This window comes from Musca autumnalis, unplaced genomic scaffold (assembly GCF_047663935.1).
Source record: "Musca autumnalis isolate F117 unplaced genomic scaffold, ASM4766393v1 scaffold_4, whole genome shotgun sequence".
NCBI lineage: Eukaryota > Metazoa > Arthropoda > Insecta > Diptera > Muscidae > Musca > Musca autumnalis.
The window spans coordinates 60983825-60997889 of record NW_027411977.1 but is presented as its reverse complement, the minus strand read 5'-3'; the positions used below and the strand labels follow the sequence as shown (position 1 = coordinate 60997889).

Here is a 14065-nt window from a genome sequence, read left to right as displayed (position 1 = left end):
GACGCCCAAACCGAAGTTTTTAACGTTCTTATGAAAGCGCGGCACATGTTAGCTCACTACCTTTAACGGGTGTTAAAGGCAGTTCCCCAGGTGACACCACGGGGAGGTCAGTGTCCACTTGAGATGAAAGAGGGACCAAGATAAATCCTGGGCTTTGCCATGTTAAAACCGGTCAGGACCGTTCCTTGGTATCTTCCATCCCCTACATCACCCACCCTGTGCATAAGCACTTGTTCAAAAATTCATCAATTTAGGTCAACTCCTTCTATTTTTGTCCACTTTTGTATGGAAGCGGCAACACTGTGCGGCATTGCATTTGGGAATGAAGCACTTCTGTCGAAATTAACAAGTGTGCAGAGGGCTGCGTCAATTTTGAACGTGATTCTGAGTCTCCAACCTCTCGAATTTCTGACTCGTTTTGAAGCTGCGAGGGCAGTTTCTAGACTCCGAGAGTCGGGAATGTGGCGAGTGTCACAGTCTTGACATGCGAAGACGTTCTTAGCTTGAGTCTGACGACAGTAATAGCAAAAGCGATTATATTCCCACCGTTTGACCCATCCTCATCAGGCTCAACTCACCATCAGTAATTATTTCAAGCAGAGACATTTTGACTTACGGTATTCGGATCGGACGGATCCAAAATGGAGGAAGGCACTGCTGGTGTCTATTGCGAAATTCCATTAAGCTAATTCACATACAAGCTTAACAATAGCTGTAACGTTTTTCAAGCAAAAACCTAGCTATAAGGAAAGCAGCAGAGTTAGTTACAGGATTTGAACCAGTCTCTCAAGATCCTTAACTATATACGTCGATAGTCAGGCGGCTCTAAAGGCTCAAAAGTAATGGACCATACACTCGGGACCTATCCTTGATTGCAAAAATGCAGATTGTAGTACAGATACGGCACACATAGATAACTGGGCCTTGCTTTCGATATCATCAGAGACGCATTTGATCTCTGCTGATCAAAGAATAAAACTGGACCCACAAAAGAGACAGAGAGAAGCCTTATTATTTCTGGCACAGTTGAAGAAAATGTGCAAAAAAGGTGTCAATGTATTGATTGTCATTAATGTAAGCAGTGCTTATCGTTACAAATATTCAACAAATTATTCCTGGGCTCCACTACATTCATAATATAGCCCAATACAGAATTTACAAAATTAGTAATCTTCGTTTTCTCCCAAAACAAGAAATCCAAACTCAACAATCTACTTAGTTATGTCTTCTTGAATAGCTAAAACCAAAAATAAAAGCAAAGCAACCATTTTAAAGTCAAATGTTGAACAAAAACAACAGACGACAGATACAATCAACAATTGCATTGCACTGCATTTCGTTAAGTTTCATTTTTTTACTTAACCTGGTTCTTTCAACTGTCTGACTTCCTGCTGTAGAAGAAGAACAGAGTAACTTGAAAAACAAATTACATTTCTTCCTTTCTCTCTCTTCCTCACTCCCTCTCCTTTTCCCTCGATACTGAGTATCGCATTTATTACTTTTATGTTAAAACATTTATTTGCAATAAAAAATGCATAAAGCTCTTCAAGAAATTGTTACGCTGCTGCTACTTCTGCTGTTCTTGGCAAAAATTGCTTTCAACGACAAGACAATATCCACCGAAAATAAAAACGAATAAAAGTAAAACGATAACGAAACAACAAGACAAGACATGAAAGGATACCTGACTACCATCATCTTCTTACCTGCATTGTACCGGAAATTGTCATACGCTCGCTTAGAATCTCATGCAAATGTCGGGTGCCCATTGTATTTCGCAGCGTTGTCTGTGCCAGTAAACGCGTCGAGTGATGAGCATTTTCCACGTTCGCAATGGATACGGTGGCATTTGATACGCGATAATAGACAACGGCATCCACCGAAACCGTAACACTGTCTTTCGTTAGGACCTGTAAGCAGAAGAAGAACAAGAAATAAGGTACAAAGCGGGTAGGCAGTAAGGGAAATGTGTCCTTATCCAGATTTGGTGAAGGAGTAGTATGCCATGCAATGAACGTTAAAAGGATTATTGCAAGGCGACATTAGGTTGTGCTGTAAAACAAATATGTTTGCTGTAGAAATAAATAAATACATGAAAATTGTTAGAAGGTAAGTAAAAAAGAATCTGCCGACTTTGTACACACCAAAATATTCTCAACCTAGGACTGGACAAAAAAACAACAAGTAACAAAAGTGGTGTACCTAAATGTGCTATGAACAGATCTCTAATTATAAAAATGAGTAAGTGCGGCGTTAAGTTCGCCTGGGCCGAATTTTATATACCCTCCACCACGAGTCAAATTGAAGTAAAATTGAAAAATTTGGTTATGTTAGTTTTTGAAAGTACTAGCTCTTCCGCCAAGCCAAGGCTTATTTCTAGGAGAACTGTAATATGCTAGCTGAATAAGGCCATGTTTTTGAAGTGTTAACCTTCTTCACGAAGATTTATTTGAAATATAAGCAATGGAATTGACATTTAAAACCCAGTGGGTTTATTAAATAAGGTTATATATAAACTTACTATGTATAATATTATTTTTTTAAAAAAGGTTTACTACCAATGAGACATCAACGTTTTCTATAATTCGGAATCCGAAATAACAGTTACAGCAACATTAGTAGACGATTTTTTTAAACTGTACATCAGACGGCGCCTATCAAAAACTAAGCAAAAGAAATCAATGAATATTTTGGCTACAACTTTTCAAAGGCTATATCACAACGTGGACCTGTACCGACCATACTCAGCGGCAATGTTTTGTAACCCAAAAAAGACAAAATATTAAATTTCATCCATTTTGGTTAGATAATGTGTGTAAAACCTTCCCAAAGAACACTAATTTAAAAATTTCAGCCATTTCGTTGCGATACATACATATGCTCCCACAACATGCCCAAAGGATTATATTCTACCGTGGACATGTACTGACAAATTTTCGTAGTCCTGATGTGATAATGAACCTAAATCCTTGAAAATAAAGAAAATCGTTCTATGGGGCCTATATCAAATCATGGTCCTGTACTAACAAATTTAGAGTTGTGGAGTCCCAATGAAGACTAACTACCAAATTTCAACCATTTCGCTGCAACAATGTGCCAACAACCTTCAAAATACAGAAAATCGGGAGATACCGTTCTTTGGGGGCTATGAGAAGACGTACACCTATACGTACAAATATCAGGTGGAAAGTTGTACACCCTCAACGAAGACTAAGTGCCAAATTTCAGCCATTTCGCTGGAATGTTGAGGCCACAACCTTCAAAATACCGAACATCGGGAGGTACCGTTCCATGGGGTATATAGCCCCCAAGACGTACCCCTATTCCAACCAAATTTTTGGTAGAAAGTGTTATACCCTCATCGAAAACAAAATACCAAATTTAAGCCTTTTCGATGGGATATTGAGGCCACAACCTTCAAAATACCTAAAACGGGGAGGTACCGTTCTATGGGGGCTATATGAAGTCGTAGACCTATAACCACAACTTTCAAGGGGAAAGTGTTATACCCCCAACGACGACTAAGTACTAAATTTCATCAATTTCGCTGGAATATTAAGGCCACAGCCTTCAACATACAGAAAATGGGGAGGTACCGTTCTGGGGGCTATAAAAAGACGTTGACCTATTCCATCAAATTTCATGTGGAAAGTTTTATACCCTCAACGAAGACTAATTGCCGAATTTCAACCATTTCGATGGAATATTGAGGCCACAACCTTCAAAATATCGAAAGTCGGGAGGTACCGTTCTATGGGACTATATGAAGACGTGGACCTATACCTACAAATTTCAGGTGGAAAGTTTTATACCCTCAGTGAAGACAAATACCAAATGTCGGCTTTTTATACCGTCAGCATTTATGCTAACGGGGGTATATACACTTTCATACGGGCAAAATGTGCCTCATCGAAATAATGGTTTTAGACCCCAAGTATGTTTGGACGAAATGTGTTTCAGACAATTTGGAGTCGATTGAGCAATGTACGTTCGTCTGTCTGTCTGGCTGGAGCGCACGATACCTCTCGAACGGATCAACCGATTCGGTCCAAAATTTGGCTTTCGTAATATTTTGTCCAAACTTAGTTTAAGTTCGAAGATGGGCTATATCGGTCCACTCCATCCCGTACCTCCCCCACAAAAGTTCGAAAATGTTCGGAAAATTTGTGCGCACGATAACTCTTGAAGGAAATAACCGGTTTGGTCCATACTTTGCCCATGGTGAAATATGTACCAGACTTAAATAAGGTTTCAATATGGACTCAATCGGTCCACTCCTTCGGGTACCTCCCACACAAAATTTCGGAAAAGTTTAGTTTAGGGCAATCTCTCGAATCGCTTTGATTTTGATGTTTCAGCAACTTGTATTCGCTACCCTCCATACGACGGTACAAGTTTCATCAGGGGCAAGTCCATACTTCCTGAGAAAATAGCCTTAAAGTTGCAAAAAACCCCTATGACACCGTGTGAGGTGGTTGGAGAGCAAGAAAACTGTCGAACGGATCTGCCGATTCGGTCCAAAATTTGGGCCTTAGTTATATTTTGTCCAAACATAATTTAAGTTTAAAGATAAGCCATATCGGTCCACTCCTTCAGGTACCTCCCCCACAAAAGTTCAAAAATGTTGGGAAAAATTGTTCGTACGGTAACTCTTGAAGGGAGTGGCTGAATTGGTCTATACTTTACACATCCTAATATATCTACTAGATATAGATCAGGTTCAAATATGGACTATATTTGTCCACTTCATCCAGTACCTCCCAAACAAAATTTCGGACAAGACCTGCTATCGAATCACTTTGATTTTTGTTGAAACAACTTGCATTCGCTGCCTCAATTGCGATGGTAAACGTTTTTTAGGGGCAAGTCCACACTTCTTGAGCAAACAGCCCGAAGAGTGTAAAAACCCCCTTGGCACCATTTGTTGTGGCTGGAGATCCACTTCCATAATGGTCAATGTCGATTCATTCCTTTTAGTATCTCCTCCGCAAAACTTTTGATCTTTAATCTTAATCAACATTTTTGTCGGTTCAAACGCCCAAAATATTTAAACCCCCTAAATACATAGGTATTTTGGGAAAAATTGTTTCAATATATACAGGCTGAGGGTATATCTCTGTCGGCAAAGCCGACTGATACTTTTTTACTTGTTCGGTAGGGTATTGAGGCAAAACCTTGAAAATACCGAAAATCGGTACCTCCGTTCTATGGGAGCTATGTGAAGACGTGAACCTATACCTAGAAGTTTCTGGTTGTAAGTTGTATACCCCCAACGAAGACTCAATACCAAATTTCAGCCATTTCGGTGCTATAGTGAGGCTAAAAACTTCAAAATGCCGAAAATCGGGAGGTAGTGCCCTATGGGGGCTATATTAATACGTGAACCGATATATCTCATTTTCAATACCAAACATCCTAGGTGTAATAGAAACTCCTGTACCAAATTATAAAGCTTTATCTTAAAAATTGCGAGCTGTATCTTGATTTCAGCAGACAGACGGACGGACGGCAGACGGACATGGTTATATCGACTTAGAATTTTACCCTGATCAAGAATGTGTATACTTTATAGGGTCTGCTATCGAAATAGTGTTACAAACGGAATTACATTTCCGAAGTTGCTTAAAAACTTGACGTTTCCTGCGTAACGTTTATACCCTCAGCATTTATACAAAAGTTCAAAACTTTTCGCTTAAGTGGTGCGCACGATAACTCTCGAAAGCTGTAACCGATTTTGTCCATACTTTGAACATCGTAATATTCCTACGAGACATAGATCAGGTTCCAATATGGACTATATACATCAACTCCTTCGGATACCTCCAACACCAAATTTCCGAAAAGTGTAGGTTAGGACCTCCTCTCGATAAGTTTCGATTTTTCGGTTGCACTTAAGGCCCCAATTACGATGGTACAAGTTTTTTCAGTGGCAAGTCCATATTTCTTGAGGAAATGACCCGAAAACTGTAAAAAACCCCTACGGTCAGCATGTGTAGTGGTTGGTGCACACTCCAACTCCCAAAACGAATACTGCGTTGGTCCACACTATACATATCGTAATATTTCTTCGAATATTAGATGAAATTCGAAGATGGTGCTTATAGGTCCTCTCCCTCGGGTAAGTCCCCCACAAAAGCGAAAATATTCGCTAAAATGGTAAGCTCAATAACTCATAAACGGAGCAACCGATTGGTTCAAACTTTGGATCCCGAAATATTTTGTCCAAACTTATTTTATGTTAAAAAGTGGGCCCTATCGGTCCATTCCTTAGGGTAACACAATAATCAACATTTCTGTTTATGTGTGGTTAAGGGTCTGTGCGAGAATCCTTTGGAAATTTTTACCGAAGGTACTCCTAGTGTCCTGTTTACAGCGGTATGATGTTTTTTGTAGGCAAGTCCATGTTTCCTGATACAATGATCCTATCGAGAGGAATGACTCCCAAACTAGGACACATTTCCAAAATGGACAATGTCGGTCCTTTCCTTTAGGCATCTCACCCACAAAACTTTTGAGATTTTTTCCTAATCCATATCCTTGTCGGCAAGGTCATACGCCAAAATTTTAAAGACCCCCTGGATACATAAGTTTTTTGGGAAAAGGGTATTACAATTCACACATGCTGAGGGTATATCTCTGTCGGCGAAGCCAACTGATACTTTTTTATTTGTTTAGGTGTTTATTTATTATTGGAAGGGGGGTGGAGTTAGACATTATCCATATCAAATTATATCGTTGTGACAAAGATCACGTTGTCTACTAAAATGTGTACAAGAGTGGTACTGACGGAGTGGCTCTCCTTCATTCGCGCCCATACGAGTATCTTAGGAAGTACTGGTTCCCTCTGGCAAAATAAAATTATAATTCTGTAGTCATGATAGATAGGGTGATATAGAGGATAAAATGTACCAAGCAACAGAACCGAATTTTAGTATGCTAAGTCCAGGACGTATCTTGATTCCTATTTCATCTGAAGTGGGCACTGATCTCCCTGTGGTGTCACCTGGGGAATTGCCTCCAACACGCGTAAATGGTAATGAGCTAACATGTGCCGCCGCTTTCTCCCGTAAGAACGAAAAAAAGAAAAACATACCCGCTTGTAAATACCATGATCTGCATCTGGATCATTCGTACCCTTAATAGAAAAGATGCAATTTATGCAGTAGCAGATGTACTTGCAAAGCACAAGGTCGATATTACTCAGACACAGGAAATACGATTGTGAACGACTAAAGTCTATGGTCAATGATATAATTGGTCATATTAATGCGGCCTTAGACTAGGCAAATCCACTATTGACCAGATATTTACCTTGCGGTAAATCCTGGAAAAGGCCCAAGTGATGCAGATTGACAATTTCAATATTTTTGTCGATTAAAAAGCAGCCTTCGACAGGCCTATAAGTTCTAAGGTATTCCATGTCATGGCCGTGCAAGCAAAACTGGAAGACCAACGTTTCGATGGAGTAAACAAGTGGACGACGAGATAAAAAACACGATATAATAAATTGAAATATTTACGGACATAACGCCCAACTTCAGTTTGGGGCTTATAACCAGGTTATTGGCGTTAAATTAGGTCGCCTGTTTTGTCTTGCACATTGACATCAAGAAAACCTCTACAATGAAATATAAGCACATACAACACGAATCGAGCTCTGAGTCTGTCATCAGATATTGGCTACGTAAACGAGTTGGGATTGTGCTCATTTTGGGTATATACAAAATCGGGACCTTTCCCCTCCGACTCGTGGTACAAAAATCAACCATGACTTCGACTTGGAAGCATTATGGCCAGCACTTAAAGTCCTGACTTATGTGTTGCAGAACAAGCGGCTAACAGCATTGAGCCTTGCAAATCGCCAGGCTGGATAGTATATCACCATGTACTCAACGGAAGCGGTGTTAGTTATACTAACGGAGGTCTATGAAAAATATAAATGTGGCCTACGTACCCAAAGCAGGGAAACCAAGAAGTTTAAAGCCATCCAAACATAGGAGAGAGTTCCGAGAGGAAAACCGATAGCAGATGTACACCGCAGGAGGCTGGGGAGTTCTTTCTTCTTCTGGTTTCTGGCAGTAAAAGAGATACTTGTGCGCTGGAAAAGATCATCGTGGAACGGACAAAACAAGGTAACAATGCACTCTATTCCTGCAAGAACTTCTATGGGAAAAGTTGGAGATTCTTGTTTGTTCTGTCCATCCTTATATATGGTTGTTGTTGTAACAGTATATGATATGTTTGTATGTTCGTTTTACTGCTTAATCTGGCTATGGACAATCTACAGTTCTAGGAAGGTACAGTGTGTTTAGTGGACCTGTGCCGCATGATGGGCAGATGTTTTACACGGTGTCATCGATCCTTGCCCTATAGGAATGTAAACGGCTGCACCATTCCCAGCTTAGTTGAACCTAAACTACTCTGGTTTGTCGTGGCATCTGAAGCACCTCAGCTGCGATAGATGGGGGATGTAATCTGAAGACCACATTCACACGATAGTTGTTTAAAACTTCTGTGTGAATGCTATTCAAATCTGCCTGTGGCGCTGGCTGATCTATGGGTTCCATCTTGTAACGCTGGACCTTTCATTCTATATCATTAAGATCGCTCCTGACATGCCTGGGTGATTAGCATGGCTCTCATAGTAACACTCCAGCAAATATTGCAACGAGAGCATGCCTTGTGTTTCTGTACCGGAAAAACCTTTGTCTTCTCGTGTAAATGGTTAATGGAAGTCATGCGTAGACAATCTGTTACAGTTCTCAGGGCGACATTCTGACAGGTTTGAATATTTTTCCAAGGCGTTGTACTTATGCATATTTGCGGACCACACTGGTGGCGCATAGCTTACTTCAGACCGACCTGTCGCGTTATATGTGAGATATGTCTGCAGACAAGTGCTGTCGGTTAGGGATCTTGCTAATACATCTCAGCCTGTCGTATATAGCTGTAGCATGCATGGACGGCACGGACATGTCGTGACCATTAGAATCTTCGGGTAGTTGGTGGTCGGAATTCTGCTATCATCAACCATGACATTCACGGCGATCCCACGGCAGCCGGTTCTATGCACCGGATTGACTCGGAGGAATTTTCGACAAGGGGCCGTCACCTCACCAATTGGGTTAGGTTAGGTTGAAAAGTGACCGTAGATTTAGTGTCAGATATTTACATCTTCCTCACGTGGAAAAAATTTGGTAAGATCAGTCAAATAGGAGTTCAGCCGTCGACAAATGACATCAGGGAAGGTGTCCGATGCCAAGATCGTACAAACATCCGTATACGTTATGATCTCAATGCTGTCTGGGGGCGGGGAAGATATCCGGACATACCACTACACCTTCGAGAACTCGCTGTTTTACTCTTCGGGGCTTGGACTTCTTGTTCCTAAATTCTACGTACGACTGACGTCCACACATATAATTGATTATCCCACGTTTCAAACTTGACCGGGGGGTAGTCAAACACGTGGATTTTTTGACAGTAAGGCTTTTATAAGTCGTGCGCCACCATCACTGTTCTATCACACGGCTGGCGGCGCTGTTGTCGTGCTATCCTGCTTGCGGAACTTATGGCGATGATCGCCAACTGGATAGATATTTCTAACACTGGGGTGGACTAAATACTCCAGAGTCTTTGCTACAATTCACATTTGCTGGCATCCTGGCTTCAGTATCGAGACCACCTTACTCCTTTTCCAGACTTAAGGGACGATATGGGTGGCTACTGACAGGTTGAGAACTTTAGTGAGATACTCGAGTCCCGTCACATCCAACTGTTTCAACATTACCATGGAGATTTCATCAGGGCCCAACGCTTTGGATGATTTAACATTCCTGATGATATTCGTAACATCATCCATTGTAAATTGTGGTTGATTCTCCTCGGCAGGAACATAACTAATATGACGTAGTGCTCTTCCTTTCGCCCTGTCACAGCCGCGGAGCTTGCTCAACTGTCGATTTAAATAACTTACACACCTCTTCGGATCAGTCAGCGTAACGTCTCTAAACGTGACTGAGGTCCTATCGTCCTTCTTTCCAGGGTTCAAATCGTTTTTCCGGCTCCAATGTTGCATCTCTTCAGATTATTTAGACACTTGTTCCGCTTATGCTCACCGACCAACCTCTTAACTTCCAGTGCCAGCCCCTTGAACATCAGAAGGGTTGGGCAGATCCCTGAAGCGGTGATTAGTGAACTGTCTGAAACTATCCCAATTAGGTTTCCCATAATTTATAAAAGTGCGGCGTTCAAAGGGGATGAATTGGTGCTGAAGACGAAAGAGAGATCATCGGACCCAAGAGAAACGACGAGTTGTCAGGTGACACCATTTTGCAGACCAGGCGAATTATAGCACGCTCCGCCAATTCTGGTAGAACGTCCTCATTGCCCATGCAAAACGTAGAACTATCAATCTGCTCAGCCAGCGCTATGTCCCTCTTATCATTACCTAGAAGATTGATTGACACAACTCATGATGAACATTAAAGTGCCTTAAGATGTCCCAAAAGAGAGCTAATGTTTGGCCATTGAGGTGGCAGCCCCTGGCCGAATCCTGGTTAATCCGGTATCAAAGAACCCCCGCCGCGGTGGGGTAGGCACCCGCAAGTGTGGAATATATCATCACTAGACAGCGGAATTTTATGCAACCCCTATTTTTGGTCCGATTTATGTCAAATTTTGGGACTGGGCATATTTTTGGCTTCTGATTACAATCGAAACATATGACATATGCAAAACTATGCAAAATGCATAAATTTTTGCATATGCAAAATGTATTCTTTTTACTTATTTTCTTATGCAACAAATATTTCAATAATATGTACAAAAATGTTTGTGTGTACAATTTTTCTGTTTAAAATTCTCTTCAAACAAGTCAATAAAATAGAGAAATGTATAACCACAGCCACAACCTTCAAAATACCGACAAATTTAAGGTGGAAAGTTTTTTACCCCCAAGGAAGACCTAATACCAAATTTCAGCCATTTCGGAGGGATATTGATGGCACAACCTTCAAAATACCAGAAATCCGGTGGTACCGTTCTATGGGGGCTATATGAAGGCCTGAACCGAAACCGACAAATTTAAGGTGGAAAGTTTTTTACCCCCAAGGATGACTTAATACCAAATTTCAGTCATTTCGGAGGGATATTGAGGGCACAACCTTCAAAATAACGAAAATCGGGAGGTATCGTTCTATGGGGCTATATGAAGGCCTGAACCTAAACCGACAAATTTAAGGTGGAAAGTTTTATACCCACAACGAAGACAAAAATGTTTGTGTGTAAAATTTTTCTGTTTAAAATTCTCTTCAAACAAGTCAATAAAATAGAGAAATGTATAACCACAGCCACAACCTTCAAAATACCGAAAGTCGGGAGGTATCGTTCTATGGGGCTATATGAAGGCCTGAACCGAAACCGACAAATTTAAGGTGGAAAGTTTTTTACCCCCAAGGAAGACTTAATACCAAATTTCAGCCATTTCGGAGGGATATTGAGGGCACAACCTTCAAAATACCAGAAATCCGGAGGTACCGTTCTATGGGGGCTATATGAAGACGTGGACCTATACCGACAAATTTCAGGTGGAAAGTTTTATACCCACAACGAACACAAAAATGTTTGTGTGTACAATTTTTCTGTATAAAATTCTCCTCAAACAAGTCAATAAAATAGAGAAATGTATAACCACAGCCACAACCTTCAAAATACCGAAAGTCGGGAGGTATCGTTCTATGGGGGCTATATGAAGGCCTGAACCTAAACCGACAAATTTAAGGTGGAAAGTTTTTTACCCCCAAGGAAGACCTAATACCAAATTTCAGCCATTTCGGAGGGATATTGATGTCACAACCTTTAAAATACCAGAAATCCGGTGGTACCGTTCTATGGGGGCTATATGAAGGCCTGAACCGAAACCGACAAATTTAAGGTGGAAAGTTTTTTACCCCCAAGGAAGACTTAATACCAAATTTCAGCCATTTCGGAGGGATATTGAGGGCACAACCTTCAAAATACCAGAAATCCGGAGGTACCGTTCTATGGGGGCTATATGAAGACGTGGACCTATACCGACAAAATTTCAGGTGGAAAGTTTTATACCCACAACGAACACAAAAATGTTTGTGTGTACAATTTTTCTGTATAAAATTCTCCTCAAACAAGTCAATAAAATAGAGAAATGTATAACCACAGCCACAACCTTCAAAATACCGAAAGTCGGGAGGTATCGTTCTATGGGGGCTATATGAAGGCCTGAACCTAAACCGACAAATTTAAGGTGGAAAGTTTTTTACCCCCAAGGAAGACCTAATACCAAATTTCAGCCATTTCGGAGGGATATTGATGGCACAACCTTCAAAATAACGAAAATCGGGAGGTACCATTCTATGGGGGCTATATGAAGACGTGAACCTATGCCGACAAATTTCAGGTGGAATGTTTTATACCCTCAACGAAGACAAAATGCCAAATTTCAGTCATTTCGGTGGGATATTGAGGCCACAACTTTCAAAATACCGAAAATCAGGAGATACCATTCTATGGGGGCTATATGAAGACGTTGTCCTATGCCGACAAATTTCAGGTGGAATGTTTTATACCCCCAACGAAGACTTAATACCAATTTTCAGTCATTTCGGTGGGATATTGAGGCTACCGTTCTATGGGGGCTGTATGAAGTCGTGGACCTATGCGGACAGATTTCAGTTGTAAAGTTGCATACCCCTAACGAAGACTTAATACCAAATTTCAGCCATTTCTGTGGGGTATTTAGACCACAAATCCTTGAATATATTGTTGCATATGAATTTGCATATGCTCATTTTATGCAGATATGTAAAAATATGTCAAAATATGCAAAATATGCAGAATATGCAAAAATTTCTGGGCCTAATTCGTTTTATTTTGTAATAAAACGAGTTTCTGTCTAATCAGATTTTCTCTACGACCATCCTAACCATATATGCATTTGCATAGGATTCCGCTGTCTAATTATCACCGAATATGAGCTTTGGGGTAGGTACCCATAAGAGTGGACTATATCAACTTCAGGCAGATGGACGGACATAGCTAGATAGCCTCCAAATTATGTAAACAGTTTTGGTCTTACCAGATATGGGACCTAAAACCATTATTTCGATGAGGCACATTTATTATTCAGCTATAATATTTTAATAACATTTGTGAACTAGTTTAAAATGTACGTTACACCCTAATGTTACCCCAAAAAGTTGTAACCCTTAATATAAAAATACAATTGTGGAGTTTTTATCGCTGTCATTGTTTCGAAATATTCTTTAACCTGTTTTTTTTTTCTTCTGATGATTTTACGAAAGAATGGCTAATATCTTGCTATAGTATGTGTGAGTGTGTCTGTAGAAGTGAATGTATGTAATGCTCTATAGCTTCTGTCTTATTTAGGGTTTGTGTTGTATAAACTCAAAAGCCATAAATCACTTTAAAGTCATAAAAAATTGTTTATTAAGCAGAAAGCAGTTTAACACAACCGGGTTTGTGGAGAAGTTGAAAAATATAATTCGTCGCCTTTTCAGATAATGTCATGAACAGGAATAAATGTAAATGTAATAAATGTGTACAAAAACAACTACAACATGTTTTAAGTTTGGATAGGTCGAAATATTTATAGCCTATACTGAAATCCGCGAAAACATATTAAGTCGAAACATGTAATAAGTACAGCCCGATTTATAATATCTCAATGATAGGCTGATCCCACAACAATTTTTCGCCTAGTCCGAACGGCGAGTCTTTAGAGAAGTAAAGAAGTTTTAAATGCCTGAAATACTTTGGAAATATCGCCTACACCATTCTGGTCTGGAGATCGAACCTAGATATCCAGCGTGTAAGGCGGGTGTGCTTACCACTCTACTAAAATGCTTCTCAAAAAGGTTCCAACATTATGTTTCTTCCTTGTAATAACCCTTCCGTTTGATATTCTGGACCACTTCGTAATTTAATTTTGCTTTAAGAATTTATTTTATTTTTTTTTTTTCATTGCCTTATCCTCGAACAGGCCATCATCTCTATCAAGATTTAACCA

The 14065-nt window shown here is 40.2% G+C and overlaps 1 protein-coding gene across 1 annotated transcript in view; it reads right to left on the bottom strand.

Annotated features, from left to right (window-relative positions):
- The window catches only part of LOC141401098 (band 7 protein AGAP004871-like), a 62708-nt gene that overhangs the window by 30973 nt on the left and 17670 nt on the right, over positions 1–14065 (bottom strand). The window contains exon 5 of the mRNA XM_073980936.1: positions 1707–1910. Within this exon, the coding sequence (XP_073837037.1) occupies positions 1707–1910 (204 nt within the window). The remainder of the gene's footprint in view (positions 1–1706; positions 1911–14065) is intronic.